Below are 21,411 nucleotides of genomic sequence, written 5' to 3'. Positions count from 1 at the left end.
AAGGGGAAAAAAAAAAAAGACTTATTTTCCATTTCACCTTAGTTTGTCTGCTGTGTGATTTAACTATTCCTCACTCAAACCAACCAGTTAGACAAAATGAAAACTCCTCCCAGTTGAAAGTTAAATCAATTTAGAAAAAGTCTAAAATATTCCACTTTGATTTGTCAATTTGGTAGTCTCCAAAAGTCAGAACATAGGTCATTGCTGCATGACCACCTTCATAACGTATAAGTCTTTAGGTGAACTACACAACCACCCCATGACACCTCCTGAATGTGATTCTTCAAGCAAATCTTCATAACAGAAAAAATGTTGCATTATGGATTAACCTCAATTAACTAGAATGTTGAAAAAAAATCCAATATTTCCTTTTTATTGGAAACACCTGACCCACTGATTTGCATTCTTGACTTCCATTTCCTGGATTCTCTCATCCAAAAACCAGAAAGATTATGTTACATAGATATACAGCCCTCTTATGCTTGTATTTTTGATACACTACCACCTCTCCTTTGATTTTCGTTTTCCTAACACTTACTGACATAATATCAAGAACAAGAGGCTGTCTGTAAACTCAAAGTAAAGCAATTTAATTGACTTATTTCTTGAATTAGCAGAAAACTCTCAATACACCACTTTTCTTTTAATGGGTCTGTACAGTTACTGAGGGCCCAGACCCACCTCATTTGAAGGCAGTGGCAATGCTCTTATTGGCTTCACTGGGTTCAGCTCAGGACTGATGTGGTTGAAAACCAGAGCTTCAGGTCTCTGTGTCTCTATCCAGACTCAGCACAAGGCACTCCACAGTGCAGGCATAGCGGATTTTTCCTCACACGGATACAAGGAGCCACTGACCTGGTGGCCTCTGATCTCTGGCAGAAAAAGTGGGACGTGGCTGTTTTCCCTCCCCTGCAAAAACTCACTCATAAAACACCCGCTAACATCAGATGCAAGGGGCAGGGCTGGGGAGGGGAGATAAGGCATAACACAGACTTCTGATGTAGAAAAACAAGAGGGTTTTTTTATCACTTAAAGTGTTATTCTTTTACAGCTCTGGGCTGCCTAGATGACTAACTCTTCACAACTAAACTACATCGTAACATAGTTGCAGCAGCTTCTGAAATTTTAAAAGGCAAAGTTGAAGGAAATGCTAAATCTAAAAACCAAATCCCAGTCCCATGAGGCTAAGGTGAGAGGTGATTAAAAAGCAAGTCAGTTGCAGATGAATGTTGATTTGAATTGGAGGTGAAAAGGCAAAAGCTTTTGATTATGAAACCATAAAGGGGCTTTCTGGCACATGAATGTAGAAGTATATATGTATATGCTATACCTTGTTCATGCTGACGTGCAGGGCTGGCCATGGTCCAACTACCTTCACACTCTCCGTTTCTATTTTCTTCAGATGGGGAGTTTCATCATAAAGAAGGGGAAGTCCTGAGCTCAGTTCTAAAAGATGCCCGAAAGAAAGAAAGAAAGAAAAAAACAGAGTCTGAAGGGAGGCTACAGAAGAATCAAAGAGCAAGACACTCAGCTGCATCTGAAGAGACAGAGGTCAGCAAATCATCTTCCCTGTAGGACCACCTAAATTGTTTTGTAATTATGCCTGTCAAATATTTTCTTCCTTTTTCTATTTAGCAGACAATTCCTCCCCCTCCTTCTCTCCCATGCCTACGTTTCAGCAGGGCTTTTGCCACCTCTGGACTAGATACTTCTCTCCTTACACCCCCCTTCCTGCCTCCTGCAATATAGTCTAAAACTCAGTTGACACCAGAGGGATTATTTGTGCAGCCAAGGTGCCACTCTCAGAACACGTGATGTGTAAAGAGATCAGAGTATCTCTTTTGGCTTCTCTCAGACATCTTTATTTATATGCCAGTCTCCTTAAGACTGTTGTCAGGAATTTGCTGTGCTTTGTCAACATAGATTTTGAGTAAACCACCGACAAAAAAAGATAAGGAAAAATATTTTTTGAGACAGCCCTGAAAGGTCTCTGATGACATCTTGGGGATGGTGCAGCATGTATAGGTATATCTGCAAGTACTCTGAGAAAAACGAGCTTCATCATGTGATGATTTAATGATTTCCTGTGTCCTCCTGCATTTCTTTTTGCCACGGAGTCTAGGTAGTAACAGTTAGGAACAATCCGGTAATCTCTGGAGCCTGATTCAAAGTTCACTAACATCAATAAAAACTTTGCACTGGCTGCAGTTTTATTTGGATAAGGTTCTTAAGCTGTCTTGAGAATATTAAATATTACTCCCTCAAGATCTAATTCTACAGCTGTTTAAAAATACATTAAGGGCTTTGCTGACTAGAGACAAACTGCTAAAACCAGCGTATAGGGATGTAATCAAAAAGCTGGTTTTGGCATTGATACCATATTATCAGACCCTGAGATAATAATGTCCTGGAAGGGGTTACAACATCAGCATTGACCTCCCTTCGGTGGTCTCTCATCACAAGTTAGTGATGAGTTTCGCATTTCTCACATCACAGCTGCTTCCATGGTTGTGAGACTGTGAAACTCCCCATTGATACATGGGAATAAATTACCAAAGACATAAGATAAGACATGATGATGTTGGAGTTTTTTTTGAAGACACACAGTTATTCTATATTCCTGTTGAGAAAGAACACAGAAATGGAAAAATGCCACTTTAAAATTATTCAAGTTTCCTATGATTTAAATCTGATTTTTAAGCTGTTTTTTTTTGCTTAAAGGGAGAGCTGTGGAAAAGAAGGTAGCCAACTTAGCCTTTTAACTCAGCCTTGAAAATGGATTTTTAAAAAGGTAAAAAAACTGAATTCTCACAAAAGGCATACATTTCCTGAGACAGCATTAAGTCTTGGTAAAACCAGGCTATTATTTCAAGAAAGGATCTGGATGCACTGTCATCTTTCAAAGCAATATTTTCAGCCTGAAACTCAGTCTGTATTATACCATTCTCTGCTCAGAGTTACACAAGGGCTTTTGAAACAATCAGTTCAGGCATAAAGGATGTCTTTTTGTAAGTGATAACCTGCAAGCTGAGCCCAGAGTTCAAGAGGCAAGCTGGGCCCCTTCTTCTCATTCACCATCTTCCGTCAAAAAAGTTCTGTGGGCTATGTTGCACACTTGTTGGCATCTGTTTTTGGCGACAGTCTCAGCTGCTGCCAGTGGATCTGCTCATGTGCACCTGATAATCCATGCACAACGTTGCCATGCCAATTAGGCTTAGCAAGCAGCTCACCCTCTCTGTGGGAAGACGTGGGTGCTGTGAGGGTAGCTGCTCTTCAATACAGTGGTCCCTGGGACTGGGATTCTGTAAACACATCAGGGAAAGATCTGCTGCATAAAAGGATATGATCCGCATATGTAAGCTTTGAGGCAAAGGGCAGCATTGCAAATATAATAATAAGGCTGAATGCAGGAAAACAACATCTTCTGTTGAACTGCCTTCATAAACACACATGTCAGATTTGTTTCACTGGATTTCACTTGTTCCAGTAATTCAAGTAGACAAATTACTTGGAATGTGAAATATCAGTCAGGTCTCGCCCAGGTTTGTTTTCTGAAACAAAATCCCAGGCTGTGTGCTTGCTGTGATACATGCACCCATATTTAAAGGGAGCTTTGGTCCTCTATTTTGCAATTTCCCTCTCTCCTGCCCACGTACTGCAAATTGTGCTGAAACTTTGGAATTTATTGGAATAGGCATAAGTGGAGGAAAGGCAGCAGATGCCTTCTCCCTCTCTCAATCCAGTGCTGGGTATGTATGAGTGGGTCACCGCACTTTCTGCTTCAGATGAATTTAAAACCACCTCAGAGCCCAGAGGTGAGTCCAGTCCACAGGAACAGGAAAAAGTCACGAAATGCCCATGGTCTCTTGGAAAGCCACAAGGTATCAGAACTGATGTGCTAGTGTGCACAGCTTTACCTCTGTCAGCCTCATGTGGAATTTTTCCAGTAGGAGAGCAGATTCTCCCCACAGAGAGACCTTTTGGCTCTCTAGACACTTCCACTTGAGATATTTTCATCACAAGCACCCTCTTCCCCAAAAGTGTCCCCGGGTTAGTGACAACTTACTTCCTAGAAACACTTTCCCAGCAGCGGCCTTTCCACACAGCCTGGAGCCAGACATCAGTCCCTGTGCCCGCGGGTTCCTGATGCAGACCCCTGATATCAGCTCCTGTCTGCCTGAGTTTTCTTGTCCCAAGCAGTCTGCCATGTGTGCCACCCTAGACAACCAAGAGCCAGCCAGCATGCTCCTAACCGCTTCAGCACATACACTATGAGCCTCTTCCACAGGCTCCCTACAAGAGTTTTCTCAGCTGAAACAGCTTGAGCAGCATTTTAACGAATCCATTAAAAACAAACAAAGAGAAGACAAGCCTGCTGAGTACCAACCTTACAAAGGCACTCCCAGACCTTTCATCCCACATGGCAAATGAGTAACCGACTCTGTTTTAAGGCAAGTGGTCCTATCGATACCATCATGGATCTAATGGCATAAACACGCCAGGTCTAACAGTAGACTGGCCTTTCAAGGGAAATCAGCTTTGCGCCTTCAGCCGTGTGCATGGACATAGGTTCCTCAGCGGATGAGCGATGGGGTGTGGTGGAGCAGTATGCCTGTATTAAGACAAACCAGCACAAGGTACACACAGCCACCTGAGCAGCTCAAATGGACACAGCCAACGTGCCCACACTACAGCTTCCCCTTGGAGGTGACCATGTCCCTTTCTGTTCCCTTAGAGAAACCATGAATTGGCATTTGAAGGGTAATGAAGCTGGTGAAGAGGCTGGAGAACAAGTCTTATGAGGAGCAGCTGAGGGGACTGGGGTTGTTTAGCCTGAAGAAAAGGAGACTGACCTTATCACTGACTACAACTACCTAAAAGGAGGTTGTAGCAATGTGGATGTTGGTCTCTTCTCCCAAAAGACAGGCAATAGGATGATAGGAAATGGCCTCAAGTTGTGCCAGGGGAGGTTCAGATTAGACATCAGTAAAAATTTCTTCACCGAAGGGTTACCAGGCACTGGAACAGGCTGTCCAGGGAGGTGGTTGAGTCACCATTGCCAGATGTATTCAAAAGACAGGTAGATGAAGTGCTCAGGGATATGGTTTAGTAGTGGACAAGTGCAGTTGGACTCGATGATCTCAAAGGTCTTTTCCAACCAAGCAATTCTATGATTTGGCACTACTGGCATGAGGCCGTGTTACTAATGGCATGAAACCATGTTAGGAACCAGCACCGGCTACCTTTTCTCTAATCAAATAGTTAGCACGAACCAGCTGCAAGCAAACAAAATGAAGATAAAGGTAAATCTACCTCCAGGAATGGGTGCTACGTGAGTGTCTCAGCTGTTGGAAGTCCTCTTCAGAGAACTGCAACTGCTGGACAGGCCAGTGAGGCTGAGCCCCCCAAGTGGTGTGGGATTTAGGGAGAGAGCTTGTCCTGCCTGTGTCCAGGTGGACAGCCTCCAGGGCCCCACATTTCATCTTGCAGGTAACACTCACTGGACACAAACAGAACTGCTCCTGATGTTTGCCCTTATGCTTTTTTTAAGCTTTTTCTAAGCTTATTTCACCAACAAGAAGGAGTAGGAAAGCAATGTAGCCTAAGAGGAGACACAGAGCTGGAATAAATATCCTGTATTGGTTTTTGCTATTATTTCTTTCATCACCTTCTGCTCTATGGGTGGTCCCAGCTCAGCAGGACCCATGCCATGGCTATAGGGAGCTGGAGACCGGCCCTGCTGTGGTGTTGCTGAGGCAGGCATTGAAACCCTGGTGAGGGGGCTGACATAGGACCTGGGGCTGTGGGCAGGACAAGAGAGCTCTCAGGATGGGGGAGAGGAACAGTAGGACCTGCAGTACCCTCAGGGCTGGGACACTGGGCAGCAGCAAAGGCTGGCTGTGACTGAATTTCCTGGCATGCTTCAGCTCTAATTTGGGAAAGAAAAATAGGTGCTGGCACAGCCCCCAGAAAGGTCACTGCCTCCTGCTGCACCAGGCTGACAGCCTGGGCAAAGCCTTCCAGCTCAGCCTTGCCAACGTCTCTCCACTGCCAGCGCTCAGCTGCTGCTCATGGCAGCCTGTGCACAGCCGGCCAAAGCTCAGCAGGTGCACGTTCAGGGTGAACTGCCCAGCAGGTATCCAACAGGGTGCTCTGTGCTGGCGTAGGTTGCTGCAGACCATGGCTGAGATGCAGGAGTGCCCAGTGGCCTGCCTTGCGCTGCTGTGGCAGCACTGGGCACAGGGAAGCTGCATTGGTGGTGTGCCATGCCAGCCCCATGCACTCCACACCATGAAGCTAAACCAGCATGGAGCATAAAATCAATGAAAGATAGAGAAGCACAGCATGTCTCCTGGAGGCTGCTCTTAAGGACCAGCTTCAGTGAAAGCCCCAGCAAGCAATTTGTACTGCTGCTCTAGGATTCCTTTCTAAATCATCTACGATGCCTTGCATTTTATTTCTTGAGCTTCCTTCCTAAAACCTGTTATCTCCTTCTCCTTGGGAAAGTAAGTTAAAGAAAACGTTTCTGGGTTTCTGAAAGAAAGTCTGATTAAAGTGCCTGTGCAGGCAGATGCCTGTGCGTTACTGCTGAGATAGTACAGCCTACAGTTGAGGTGACCCAGCACTGTCCATTACAAGATCCTGGTTTCAGAAATTTGAAAGTTGTCAGATTATCTGCCTAGGTTGAAAGTGTCCATAACAGATGCCTATCTCAGGGTGAATTACAATAATAAAGGCAAAAAATGGGCAAAGGAAGAACTGATTGTCCGTTTGAGAGAAGGAAAATAAAAGATGATACCCTGTTTTGCCCATCTTCTGAAATTCTCACACAGCTTCAGCATCTCACACACCGCAGAGTGCAGAGATTAAAAATTTGGAGGGCAAGAAGTGGGATTGTTCAATGGCAGGGATGTTTCTCTTTCAGTTCCTTTGTAAACCTACAAGCATTTGGCCAAGCTATTTACCCTTAAAAAAGGCCTGTACATGTTCAGCAGCAGAGACCCAAACTCCCCCCAAGGTTGCATCAGGAACAGATAGGCTTCTTTGCTTTCTACAAGCCAAGAATTTCTCCACTGAGCATGCAAGCATACTCCAGTCATTGTAAGTAGGGCTGAGCAGGAATTGTTCCCATTACCCAAACTAAGAGCAAGACATTGCTTGTCCAGTGCTCCAAAATTTTTGCTGTTTGTTCCCAGACATGAAAGCAAGAGTCAGATCCAAACCATGAGTGCTAAAGGCCAGCTGGGCAGATCAGCAAAAGGTAACGGCAGATGAAGACAGGTTTGTGAAACTAGAGGAATGAATATCAATAATGAAAAAATAGCCTGTGCCAGGTGACCAGAGACTCAACATCTGTGACTAACTGGGTTTTTGTTGAGCTATGGAACACCAATCTAACACCAAATCCTGCAACCCTGTAGCAAAGCCAGGAAATTGCAAATCTTGTCTCATTTGCACATACTACAAAGCCAGCAAATAATAACAGGAAGCATATTCTTCAAGGAGAAAAAACAAAATGTGTTGTTTTCCTTTGCCTTCTTGCCAGAGACAAATCTAGAAGCAGCACAGTTACTGAAATTACATGCACTGCAGTGGACTTACTGTTTGGGTTTGGAACTCCAGAAACAATGTCTTTGTTGTCAGGAGCAAGAGCGCCATAATTCGCGTGATGGTGGTGATGACGGTGGTGGTGGTGGTGCCTTGCAGGCATTTTTGCAGTATATGGTGTTCCACCATTCTCCTCAATGTTGAACTGATGCAGGTCACTGTTGTTCAAGGGGTAGCTACAAAATAAAATCAGCTCATGTTAGAGTGGCAAGCAGCAGGACAAATTGTACATCTGGAGAGACAGAGTGCAAACTTCCTTGAAAAAAAAATGCATAGCTGGTTTGTAAATTTTTGTTTAACAAGGTATATCTCAAATATTTACAGGTTTCTGTTATCAAGAGACTCGTAAGGTGAGAAAAAAGGATGTCTCTGCTTGCTTGGCATGACTTTAAAATCAGCATTATTTTTTCTTTTAGACGCTTCACAACCTTTGCTAGACTCTCACGCTGAGTCAAATTCTGACTGGCTTATGAAATATGATTCTCAAAACCATCAACATTTATACTGCAGGAATTTGCAACTTCACCTGGATTGTGTCAGGCAGAAAACAATAACTCCTTTAAAGCGAAATTGTCAGAAGAGCAAACCAAGGAACAGTCCCAGAACAGCATTACATTCCTGAGAAAGTTTGGGCCTCCAAATTTATGGTGCAAAATACCTGTATGAAAAAATAGTGACTTGGGAAAAAAACAGAGAAAGATCCCATTGGAAATAAAAGATTTTACTGGTAACAACACACAAAATAGCACTTAGTAAAAAAGGAATCATACCTATGCTGGTAAACTAACAGTTTTTTTGGATGTGTTTAGCTAAGAGATTAACTGTTGTCAGTCTACAATATACAGACACATGGGAACACACTGAAATTTTGGTTCATCATCTCTAACTTAGAGGTGTCAAATGTCACTTGATTTTCTTCAATAGTTTTAACTGATGCTGTTTCAGTTTACTGTTTGAAATGGGGAATTTCCAGAAACAGTATTTTGTCTCCATGCCAGCAACCCAAAAGACTGAGATAAATCCACATAAGTACTCCAAATGACTTCAATATGCTTTCCTCAGGGGAGTGCTTAAAATTTTTATAACGTTTTAACGTATTCTATAGTATTACAATAGATAGTAGTTGCAGTAAACCAATTTATTTCAGAAAAAGATGAATCCCCAGCCCATTTGAAACATGCTAAAGAAATTATATCTTCAGCTGCATGCGTTTTCTGTTTGCTCTTATTACTAACAGCAGCTGAAAACCTGACATTACAGAATAAAGAAAACCAGAATAATTAAAGGAACAATGAATAAATTATACCTAGCTATTCGCCACATATGTTGTTTGCAGATTACTTATTGATTCAAAGCAAAATTAACCAGTCATCTGCAAATAAACGCATCTGTATAATTTCTAAAGATATGCTGAAACATGCAACTCGGTACATCATTAATAACCACTGTCTTCTTAGTAACAACTTCTGACAATATGAGTTTTCCAACTGGGTAGTAATTGAATAACACTTCTATACTGGTTACTTTTTGAAAGCAGGAGGTGGAGAGGGGAATGTTTTTTATATTAATCTTGGCGGGTTCCGGACATGTAGCAACGACTGCCAATAAAGGCACCTCTGATGCCTTACTTGCCTTAAGAAAACAATACAAATAGGGGTCTAATCCACAGAGGACAGCTTTGGTGAGCTCAGATAATCCAGGACTGGTCTGTCTTTTGAAACTGCGCTATATCTTCACTGCTATAATCAAATCAAGCAAGCGTCTACTGGGGAAAAATGTTACAGCCTAACAAGATTGCACACTAATTGTAACAGCTCTCCTGCACTCCTCCTTCAAGCGCCTTGGATTGAAGTGACATTTTTTGACTGTGAGGATAGCTGGGTTTTTTTACACAGTTAAAAACCTTATTGGAAATAAGATCAGGTTTGGGCTGAAGCCTCCGCATATCCTTTTCTTTCAGTCTATGATTTAATTTTTTTTTTCAAGACACAAACCCCACTGCACTTGGGAGTTGCTTTCATTTCACCTGCTGGCAGGCTGGCATAGCAGATTTTTGACCAGCCTTTTCAAAACCAATGCGATCACAACAAATCCTTATATTGACTCCCCATATTTCTGCGGGCATGAGGTAGCTTCCACGCAAAAATGTGAATGATCTGAGCAACTGAATGAGCCAAAATCACTCTGGCATGAGGTCAAACATGCACCAAATTCTCTAGATGCATTTCTTGATTGGCCAAAGAGCAGTGCTCACACAACGTAAACTGCAGGGCAACCATTCCTTCGAAGAAGTAAATAGCTAGCCCAGCAAAGCTGATGTTCAGCTGAGCACTGAAGTCCTTGAGGCCAATAAGTCACAAAGCTCCAGTCAAGATGTCAACACTCAGGCCATGCACCCTGGTGTGAAATCCCACATTGAAACTGCTGGCCCATTGAAAAGAATGCAGTCATCTGCACTCTTCCAAGGCTGACAACAACTAACAGATATTGAGGCAAACTCATCTCAGTGGTCAGTCAACTCTCGTGCTTCTGATGGATATGGGGTTGGAGTGAGGAAGACTTTTGCACCCATACCCTCAGTACTAAGTTGATGAGTTATGAACAATCATAACAACAGGGCCTGCGACAGCCCCAGAGCCAGTTTACTAGAAGAGTGGACAATACCCAAACAAAAATACCATTTGTAGTCTTTTCTGTGTACTCTCTAGTATATAATTTAGGGGCACATGGGACATCTTGGTGCAGTTTCTACAAGGCAGCATCATTATTATCATATATCACATCTGTTTTTCACTTATTTTTCTGTTCTTCCGCTGTCTTAAATCTAGAAACTTGAGACTTTTCCCCCCAATGCATCTCTGCCATTATTGCTTGCTTCCACCTGGCTTACCTGAATAGATAACGTGCTCACACACCCTTCCTGACTCATTAATGCAAATATATCACTACTTTCAATGAACCAACATTCTGACTACATCCTAAGCCTTCGAGGTTTTCATACTTGTTCCCCAGACATCAAGTAATGCTCTCAGACTATATGCATATATGGACAGGTATCAATTTTAATACTTTCTCTTGTACATGTATTCTGGCCCTCCCACTATGCCAATGTTACACTTTTGTTTTACCTTGTAAAAGTCAATTGGCTGTCCTGCAGGTTTCCTCTTTTTCCTCTGTCATTTACCAGACTTATTTTCTCAACAAGCTTCAGCTGCTTCCTATACAACTAGCTCCTGTTCTTCAAGAAAGATAGGGCAAAGGCCTACAGACTCTTCTGTAAAGGAAGAAATGTTTCTTCCTTCTTCATCCCTCTCTCAGGCAAAGCACTCCTGAGGATTTAGCTACCGGAGGCTGAACCTTCAAAAAAGCAGCTGAAAGTTCACAAGATACTTGGTATTGCTTTTAGCCCCAATCTTACACACTTCCTTTCTTCTGACCAGGAAGGCAGCATATGGCAGAACAGGGCAAATAATATGTAACATCTGGTTACTTCTTCAATTTTAAAAATTTTATTTACATTACTAGCCTTCTATCCCAATGTTATTCCCCTCACTCTTTGCTTTAAAAGCAATTCTCAGTTGACATTCCTACCTTTCACGTGCTCCAGCCACCTGCACCCTTACCAAACCATGCCTCTAGTGTACGACTGAGACATAACATAGTGTTATGAGATCACAGAAAAATGGGGAACAGAAAGGTGTTTGAAATATTGAATTATCCACCTCTCCCCTCAGAGCAGAACAACACAGGCCTTTGTTGCCCCAATTGATTGGCTGAAAGGAATCTTCGATACCTTCCCTAGCTGAGACTCCATGCCTACCCTGTGTAACCAGCTTCAGGGTCTCCCCATGCCTACACACACATTCTTTGTTTATCTTGTCTCCTTTACTACAATTTAAGCCTTCTATTTCCTCTCTCATCTATCACAGGCACAGGGAACACGGTATTTTTGCTACAGAAATCTGTGTTTTTGAAAAAGGCTCTTCATATCTCCCTTCAGAGTCTGAAGAGCTCTGTTCTTCAGTAATCCCTCACAAGTCACACATTTCATAGAGCTCTGGTATGTCTTACCATCCCCATCTGCCCCTTGCTCTGCCTCTGACATGTGGCACTCAGAACTGGGCACCCCATTCCAGCTGGGGCTTTGTGAATGCTTCACAAAGAGGAAGGGTTTCTTCCCACACCCTGTTGTATCTACTCTTGTTTCTACACTGGAACATGATATTTGCTTTTACTTAAATAAAGTTGACAACAACCTGGGGTTGTTGACTTATGTTCAACTTCCGATCTTCAAAAACAGCAGATCCTTTCCTGAACTGGCCAAGTTTCCACTCCCTACAGCCTCAGCTGTGAAGCAGGTTATTCCTACCTAGCAGTACAAACATACTGTCTTTCCCACTGAACTGCAGACTTCTCATGTGCTAAGATTATAACCCATTCAGGACTTTTCTCTCATCCATGACAGGCCTGGTGTGAGAGGATTTCCAGTTTTGGTGTAACCAGTGAGTGATAAGAGAATTTTTGAAAAGTATTAGTCTTTCCATGCCATCCTCGTTCTCCTGCCATTCTCCAGCTGCCATTCTCATTCTCCTGTAGAACACTACTGTGCAGACCTGCACAAACATCTTTCTCCTGTGTCCTAGAGAAAGCTTATTCCTGTACCCTGTCTGTAACTGTTCTTCCACATACTTCTTGTAAGCATCTCCCACTTGTATGAAGCTACACTTGGAGAACAAATGGGGGGGGGGGCATGTCTCTTCTCCTCCCTCCCTGAGGACGCCAGTGGGCAAGAGCAGAAAGCAGGCTCAAACTTTTGTGCCTCTTGGGTTTTTCTCTGTTGATTTTAGACCCTTCCTGTTACAGCCGAACAGTAGTTTAAAAAAATCACAGGCTTGTAGGGCTAGTGATACTTTTCTAATAACCTTCAACAAACACCACATCCATCACTACCCCATACTTCAAAAGAAGTTAAAAAAACACCCAGACAAACCAAACTGAATTTTCAGCCTAACTTCCTCTAATCACGTTCAGAATCTCACACACCTCTTGTGTTGCTAGTGCGTGTAAAGGAGCACAGAGACTATAGGAATTCTGCATAATCTTGAAGTTTCCCTGTGAAGAGTAATGAAGAGGCAATGAGATAGAAACAAGGTGGTGTTCTGCATGAGTATCAATTAATAGCCAGAACCATTGGGCTGAAGGAAAAGATTGAAAGGACCCAGCATTACACAAGAAGAGGAGAGAGACCATGGCAGGAGGATTTCTTATAAAACAAAGAGGATTACGTTTCATTTATACAACCAAAGACTAGGACACATAAAAGACACATAAAAGAAACAAGTGTTCCCAAGTAAAAGAATATTGAGATCACTAAAACCAAACTTAGGTTGCTTTTTATTTTTCCTGTACCATGCCTGTAACCAAGACCCCTGTGCTGGCCAGAAATAGCTTCCCTAACTGTTACACTTCCATGCTCTGCCCTGACACCACCAGATGACTGGAGAGCTGGACTGTTTGCATACTTTATGAAAGAACAGGGAAGATGTGTTGCAGATTTCTCTCCTCGCTGCCAGAGATGATCAGCAGCCCCATCCATTCCTAGGGACACCTCAGAAAGCAGAGCAGGCAGCCAGCAACCTTCTCCCAGAAAGACAAACCAACCTTGGAAGGAAGAAGAAAATGGTGATGAGGAAGTGGTTGTTCAGAAACAGTGATGGAGCAGCAAAAATTTCTACTGTAGGACATAAAAGCATACGCAGCAGCTTCCTGCATTACAAGATGCTGAACTCAGATTTGAAGCAGGAGTAATCTCGAATTCTCCAAAAGAAGAACAGAGCCTGCGGCAAAGCATGTTCTAATAAAACACAGATAATAACAAGAAACAGATCTTGACTCGACAAAGCCATTGTCCTCACAGATTTCACCTTATCTACATAAAGATCATTAAAAAAACACTGCCTTGCAAAACTATCATGCAAAATATGCCCTCGAGGGAAATAAACTTGCATTTCTTCATTTATGAATGGTTTTAATTAATGATAAGGATAGCTAATGATATTTAATCACCTGTCAAAAACATTCATTGTCCCAGATGTCCTTGCAGATGAGAAGAACTCTGAAAAGCAGACACAAGATTTTCTAAGACAGATGAAATCCTCCCCCAAGTCAGTGCTGCCTTCTCCTTTCAGTCACAGACAATGTATGCCTGTCCTTGAGAAATAAAGTAACTTGGGGTGGCTAATCCATGCACGCTAAATCAGGTTAAAATACAAAATCAAAAACAAGCAAGGAACTTAGGTCTCCAAGACAGCCTGCAGCTGATCTTGGGTTGCTAACTATGCTACAGCTTTTTCCACAGCTTAACCCATTAAATAACTCAGGTCCTCCTAGCTAAGCACATCCCTGTCTCACTTCTCCTTACTCAGTATCACATACCTGCCAAAAAATGTGGAAAGAGATGCAGGCACAGGCCTGAAGCTTATCTAAAAGAGGAGAATGTGAGACACTAAAGGATGTGACAGAAGTGACTGCTGGACTTTACACATGAAAGCTTAAGCAGCTAACAAATATTACACGGAGCATGCCCTGAGGACTGCTGGATATCACAGGGAGTTTTAGGAGAGCTACATGAGAAATGGTCAGTCTTGACACAGCAGTGATGGGGAATATTAAGAGTCTTTTTGGTGAGAACCTTGTGAGGCCCCCACTGACTAGGAAACCATAGCAGTAATACCACATAAGGCACAAACTACCTAGGTAGCCGTGGGAAATGTACAGACTTAGCAAGACTGGGAGCAATACAGAGAAAAAGCAGGGGTAACTAAGAATATACAAAGGAAGGAAATGGGAGAACCTGTGTGCATTAGGGAAGAAACATGGGGAAAAAGAAGAGGAGGGGATGAAAAGGGAGGAGCCTCAAGTAAGGAAGCTTCTGGTCAGTATGCTTGGCTGGTCAAGCCCAAATCACTGCAGTCTAGGCCATCTTCTTGACTGTAGTCCTGTTTTCTGTGGGGTTGTGTGCATACAGGATTGAGCTCCGTACTGCGCCATGTTTGTTTGCTGCTCTTTGTGTCTGTGGGTGCTGGTAAAAGGCACTCCTCTCTACCTCTTCTGCTCTGCATGGCTGGCTGAATGTGTGCTCTGTGTGTATTTACATCTCTGGAACACATGTTCAGCATCTCTACAGGCTGGGCTCAGAACCAAGGAACTACAGCAGCCTCAGATCTAGCAGATTACGAAGGTGACATCACTTTAGCCTTCAAACCAATCCACTGGATTTGGCTTTCCCTAACAATATGCTCCCATGTTAGAAAATCTCCTTTCTGCCTCTGTCCTCCCAAGCTGAAATTCCTTGAAAAAAACACATTTTAAAATAAATTAATCTAACTGTAGAAGTTTCATGCTTCTAAAGTATTCAGATTCTGAATGTTTTTAATTCTCTACAAAGAAATGCAGTCTTCTGAATTTTTAGTAATTCGCCGTAACTTTGAAGTTCAGCATGAACATACCTGACAGCATTGCTACACAAATGACTTCAATTTAGGTTACATATTTCTGCTCTTTTAACATGTCACCAGTTAAGCCACTGAACAGATACAGCGTACAGCAAGTAAAAACTCTTCTCAAGGCAAGACGTAATTTTTCACTTAGTTGCTGCGAAGGCAGCATTAATAGGTAAAAGTAACATAAAATCAATCACTCAGCATAGCAAGGGCTTTCTTATTTATGAACTTGCAACCTGTCCTACCTCTTTTCTCACTGCAACACTTATGCAACTAATCTGACTTACGGCAAGAAATTTTTCCTTTTATTGTAAATGCAACTTTCAGATTTTTTTTTGAGTCAGAAATTGCAAATGTAAATGCAACAGTAGAATATGAAAATTAATGATAACACACAGAAACCTCCTGGGCTCAAGATTTTTATACAGAAGCAACATCCAGTTTTACACTTCAGTTCCTTGAGGTCTTGCCTCAAATCAGCCTTGCTTCCTGATTCAGTGAACTCCAGGTGCTGAAGACACGGATACTTAAGCCTTTAAGTTCCCTTGCCTCTTTCATTCCTCTTCACCATTCCCACCGTCGCCTTTCCCAGCTCCACTGTAAAACTCAGTTTCTCCTAAACTCTCTGCTTGAGCTTATTGTCTCCCTGGCTCATTTTTTTCCCTGAGCTCTTCCTTCCTTCCTGACTCCTACACTCCTACTGATGAGAGAGATTCAGCTCAGGGACATCAAGATACTAGCCCTGCTGCTTGCCAACAAGGTCTCACAACTCAAAGGCTTGGCCCCTGGAGACAAAAAGGAATACAGGCACTTTTGTTATCTGCTTAGCTACCGAGGTCATTGCTACCTCATAACATAATTTAGAGAGCACTAGAGCTGTAGGAATATTTTGTATTTCTACTTCTCTGAGTTTCTCAAACTGCAAAAATTGGTAATGGCAGATAAACCACTGCAATTCTCATTCCAGCACAGATTTCTACGGTTTTAGTGGGAAATAAATAAATAATTAAACAAATGGCTTTTAATCTGGAGTTTAAATTGTATTAGATCAGTACTTCCTACTACTAATTAAGTGTGGCTACTTCTTTCACTTTCTTCAGAAGGCAGAAAGTAAAGGATGTTTTTCACTGTCTCATTAAAAAAAACACTAGTTTTTACAATCTTTCAACATATGGCATCGCTAAGCCAGGAACTACATGTTTTCCAAACTGGTCCTTCATGAAACATCTGTTCTTCCTTAATGCAATTAATCTTCACCTTTGATATGATGAGCTGCAGGTTTTGTTGTTTGATAGTTTAAAGCTGAAGGTCACACTACTGCAAGGGAAAATAGAAAAGACAAAAAATGAAAAAGAAAAAAATGAAAAAGAAAAAAAACCCCAAGCACATTACAAATTTAGAAAGTACAAAACCTAATCAAAAGCAAAAATGTAATTGTAGTGGCAATTTGAAAACAACCCTAGGGGCATTTCCACTGCTTCCCCAACAGCCTCAGCTCAACATTAATCTTATTTTTAAATTGGAAGATTCCTCAGTTCTCAGAAGGTATGATAACTAAAGTAGTTATCATGAATGCTGCTTCTGCCACAGAGGCAATGAACTGAGTATCTTCAAAAAAGGCACATGCAACAGATCACAGGAGGTAAGACACCCCCAAACCAAAGGCAGTAGTCCCACAGAGTCAACAGAAAGCCATTAATCAAGAAACGCAAAACAAAGAAATACCATTGGATCTATGATATCAGGCTAGTGGAACTTCTCATCTCAACCAACCTCCCCTCTGTGCCAAGTCTGCCAAGACTCCAACCCAGGAAAAAAAAAAAAAAATCACCATCTTTAGAAAGGTGAATGGGAGATATTGTGTTTTTTTTAAAGATGACCTTCTCCTCCAGTTCAAAACTGAAGGTTATTAAATGCTGAAGTTAGGAGCAATATGCAAGTTATTACAGACATATTTCCATTTTCTGTAGTAGCCTACAAATATAGTGCACAGAGAAGCCTGCTTTGTGAACTTTACAACTAAATACAGATTTCCACTTGTGAAACTGTTTCAAAATAAGTTGTTTTGCTTTAAAGCACAGTCATGAAGCAGTCATTAGTAAGTAGTTGAGAGCAGCATTTAGTCTCCACAAGCTTTATTAGTGGAAGTGACTCATATCAGGTGAGGAACTCCAGCTGAATCAAGTTTTTAATCTGTTTTTTTTTTTTGTGATGCAGTGGCAACAAAAGCAACAGAAAGCAATCCTGTTTGACCAGTCACTTCAAGGTACAACAGTGTGTTGAAAACACAGGAAGCTGAACAAGGCTCTCATCATTATCATGCGCTGCTTTGCAATGCAGAAGTCAGAGAGAAAGCTGTTATCTGTCTCTTTACGTTGTGTTTTTGTCTTATCTACTTTGGATAGTATATTTTTCTCCAAAAGCTGGATCTTTCTGTGTGTCTGCTGCCTGCTGAGGAAGGAGGGCTGGTTTTCCTGCAGGTCCTTCAACACTAAAACTTGGAAGCACACTTAACAGCACTTGTTTTCCAAGCATTTGCAGTCTGAATGTAAAATAGGAAAAAGCATTCTGAAATGGTTTAAAATCTCAATCTTCACACTGTAGCAGAAATTCAGCTAGGGTGGAGAGACTTGATCAGGGTTCAAGCTGGCTCTCAAAGGAGATTCTTGGCTAGCAAAGTCTTAACAAAAGTAGTAGGTCCCAATGGATCTGTCCCTTTTCAAAGCATAACACACAGCGCAAGATCAATTTCAAAAACTACAGTTCCTATTTTATGTCCATTAAAGACAGCTGGTCTGTAGCAGCTCAGGCTTGAACAGTCTCTTTGGCTGCCATTAACAATGTCTGCTTTCCTTGGTTCTCCTTCACAGAGTAAGAGGAAAGCCACTCATTGTCCACAGTCTTTCCAGAGATCTGGCGTATCAGGTTAAATGGATGTGCGCTGAAACTTCTATCCTTTGAGCTAGGTAGCCCTGCCTGCTTGATGCACAAACTAAATGACTTGTGGAAAACCTCCTCTGAAGAAAGGGGATTGTGACACTGAACTGTCTTCCTTCTCCCCTTCAGAGATCTCCATCTAGCCAACCTTGACATCTGAGAAGCACGTGATATACTAAATTTCACTTTTTTTCCCGTCTTTGATGCTCCCCAGCTCATTCCTTGCCATCAGATGAAGTTCCATTTTCAAAATTACTTGCAACCTCTAACACTTTCTCTTGCAGGCCTAAGAGACGTCTTCTGCAACACTCATCCAGAAGGAAAGAAAAACAACATTTTACATCAAAAGGCCACAATATGCACATGGTTCCTATCCATAATGTGAGAAAGCAATCCTCCTTTTGGTCAATTTGCACATAGGTTCACTGATAAAAGGGTCTGGAAGGACTTGATTCTTTTCCTTAAGTGTGCAAAGGCTCAAATACCAGCTTTGAAAATACATTACAAAATCCGATCCCTTTGTTCACTTTGCCTGTGACTCACATGAGCTAGAGAAAAATAGCTGAAAATGAAAGTTTAAAGAAAAAGCCCACACTAAAACAATTTACCGAAAGCACCAACGCTTCCAGTATTGTATTTCAGTACTCAATATTAGTCACTAGTTTGCATGCCAGGGACTGTGGCTGGGACTGAAGAGGTATATATTTCAGCCCAAGTTACAGATGTGTTGTCTCCTGCTTTCCGATTCCCCCATCACTTCCTGGGAGAGAAGATATAGGACTACAGTTATTATAGGGCAAAAGTAATCTTGCTGTAGATCAGAATACACAGAGTGGCAAGACAGCCCTAAGTTCTGCTGGGAAAGAACTGGTTTTCAGCTTTAATAAACACTGGAGGAAGGTATGCCTGAAAACGATCAGAAGAGACCCTCAGCCAAGATGTATCAAGCAGTTCTGTAGCATGTGGAAGAACGCAGGACTTCAGATCAGTGTAATTTATCAGATGCCTAGCACCGTACTAACACCACCCTCCCGTCCCTCCCAAGCCGATGTGAGGATAGCGTTTCTCACCTGTAATCAAATTACAGAAGAGTTTAAGCGTATGCTGGACCTCTAAAAAGATTATTTTAGACTTGCACAATGAATCGATTTCAGAATGGGGTCAGAAAATTTCCACACACAGTTCAACGAGTAGCCTTGAGAAGGTGCTTCATTTGGATTCAGAAGATAGTACCTCCTTCAGGAAGTTTGCAAGGCTTTTTCTCAAAACACATCCCTGTATATTTAGAAGACATTCAAAATGTGTTGATTTCTCTGTACCTAGAGTGACTGTATAACATGATCTTCAGTTAAAATTCCTCTCCTGAGGAACTCCTAGTTAAAGTAATTCAACACAATGTATAAACACTCACATAGCAGGGCTATCAATCACAGAATCATAGAATAGTTAGGGTTGGAAGGGACCTTAAAGATCATCTAGTTCCAACCCCCCTGCCACGGGCAGGGACATGCCACTAAATCAGGCTGCCCAAGGACCCATCCAGCCTGGCCTTGAGCACCTCCAGGGATGGGACAACCACAACTTCCCTGGGCAACCTCTGCCAGTGCCTCACCACTCTGACGGTGAAGAAATTCTTCCTAATGTCTAGTCTAAATCTGCCCCTCTCCAGTTTATACCCGTTGCCCCTTGTGCTACCACTACAAACCTTTGTGAACAGTCCCTCTGCGGCTTTCCTGTAGCCCCCTTCAGCTACTGGAAGGTTGCTGTAAGGTCTCCTCGGGGCGCTCTCCTCTCCAGGCTGAACAAACCCAACTCTTTCAGCCTGTCCTCATATGGGAGGGGCTTCAGCCCTCTGATCATCTTTGTGGCCCTCCTCTGGACCCGTTCCAACAGCTCCATATCCTTCTTACACTGAGGATCCCAGAACTGGACACAGTATTCCAGATGAGGTTTCACAAGAGAGCAATAGAGGGGCAGAATGACTTTCCTCGACTTGCTGGCCACGCTTCTTTTAATGCAGCTCAGGATACGGCTGGCTTTCTGGGCTGCAAGCGCAAGTATCAAGTCCCAGTATATTAAGTTTCTGCATCTATAAACTACCTGTGGCTTCCTAAAGTGGAATGAACCTGGGATGTGGTATAGATTACATTGCCAGAGCTTCCCCATATTTTATTTTTAAACAAAAAGGGCTACTACATTTAACAGCTGAGTTAATTCCGCATTTTCTACCTTTCTCCTCTCTCCCCATGTCATTTAGTTTTCACCTGCAGTATTTTATGCTGCTTCAAACACAAAATTGTATTCCTGACATCACAAGGCCTGTATTAGTCACTTGTTCAAACCAATAGTTTGTAAGTAATGAGTGTGCTAATTTTACAAAAAAAAAAAAAAAAAAAAACACAAAAAAAAAAACCCCCAAAAAAACAAAAAAAAACCCAAACCACAAAATAAGCTTTTAAATTTAAAGCAACTTATTTGTATTGCCTAGTTCAGTGCAGGGACACCTGTAACCATCTCTGTTCAGGTCAGTCAGAACAATGTTGGGGTCAGAGAGAAGGCAGGCAGAAACGCTCCCTCTTCCCAACCACATCCTGGCCCATTTGCTACAAGCCAAACAGGACTAGAGCAAGGAAAGACAGAGAAATTGATCTCTTCTTACCTATCTGATCACTTGGTGACTTTGCTGGTATAGATTTCTGCAGACAATAAGGAAGATGTTGGATGAGGAAGTGAAAGGGAAATGGAGGGTGCATGAGCTGCTTCTCCAGAGAAACAGAATGACAAGTGCCTCCCTTGCAGTGACTTAAACAAATTACAGCACACAAGTCCCACAGGTTGTTCATCACCCATGAGCACACTGCCTGCACAACGCATTTTAACACTTAAGAACCACTTAGGTCTTGTGCTCTTTTCCTGACATCTGTCAGGAAGATCCCTCAGCTGTTCCTTCAGCAATAAACCAAACCAGATGACACCACACAAAGAGGAACAACACTGACAACACAGAAACCAATGACGTTACATGACAAGAACGACACTGTATTATGAATGTAAGTGTGTGAATCATGAGGCAACCATGTTCAACTTTAATGTGAATATTTAAAACCACTTCCTCCAGAAGGCACTGAGAGCAGCAGCTAAACTAGGCTCTTGTTCCAATGGCTCCAACAAAGTTTCTCTTTCTTTCTTTCTTTCACAAATAAAGTGCTGCTGAAATAGAGGAAGACTAGCCTAGGGACACTGAAGTCAGCAACTGTGATTACCCACCTTAGGCTTATCCTGGCATTTTCACATCTTGGTGCACAATTGCTTTATTGTTTTCCTCCCTCTACAGACAACAGTGAAAACATTAATCCAGCACAGG

The 21,411-nt window shown here is 42.3% G+C and overlaps 1 protein-coding gene across 3 annotated transcripts in view; it reads right to left on the bottom strand.

Moving 5' to 3' along the window:
- EPB41L4B (erythrocyte membrane protein band 4.1 like 4B) overlaps positions 1-21,411 on the bottom strand; it is a 178,641-nt gene that overhangs the window by 73,984 nt on the left and 83,246 nt on the right. For all 3 annotated transcript variants that reach the window (XM_054058998.1, XM_054058999.1, XM_054059000.1), the window contains exons 16-17: positions 7,603-7,784; positions 1,331-1,446 (exon numbers count right to left, since the gene is read on the bottom strand). In XM_054058998.1, coding sequence (XP_053914973.1) covers positions 1,331-1,446; positions 7,603-7,784 — 298 coding nt within the window. The remainder of the gene's footprint in view (positions 1-1,330; positions 1,447-7,602; positions 7,785-21,411) is intronic.

The sequence above is a fragment of the Cuculus canorus genome, chromosome 2 (assembly GCF_017976375.1).
Source record: "Cuculus canorus isolate bCucCan1 chromosome 2, bCucCan1.pri, whole genome shotgun sequence".
Taxonomy (NCBI): Eukaryota; Metazoa; Chordata; class Aves; order Cuculiformes; family Cuculidae; genus Cuculus; species Cuculus canorus.
The sequence above is the reverse complement of the archived record's forward strand: the minus strand, read 5'-3'. Positions and strand labels throughout refer to the sequence as shown.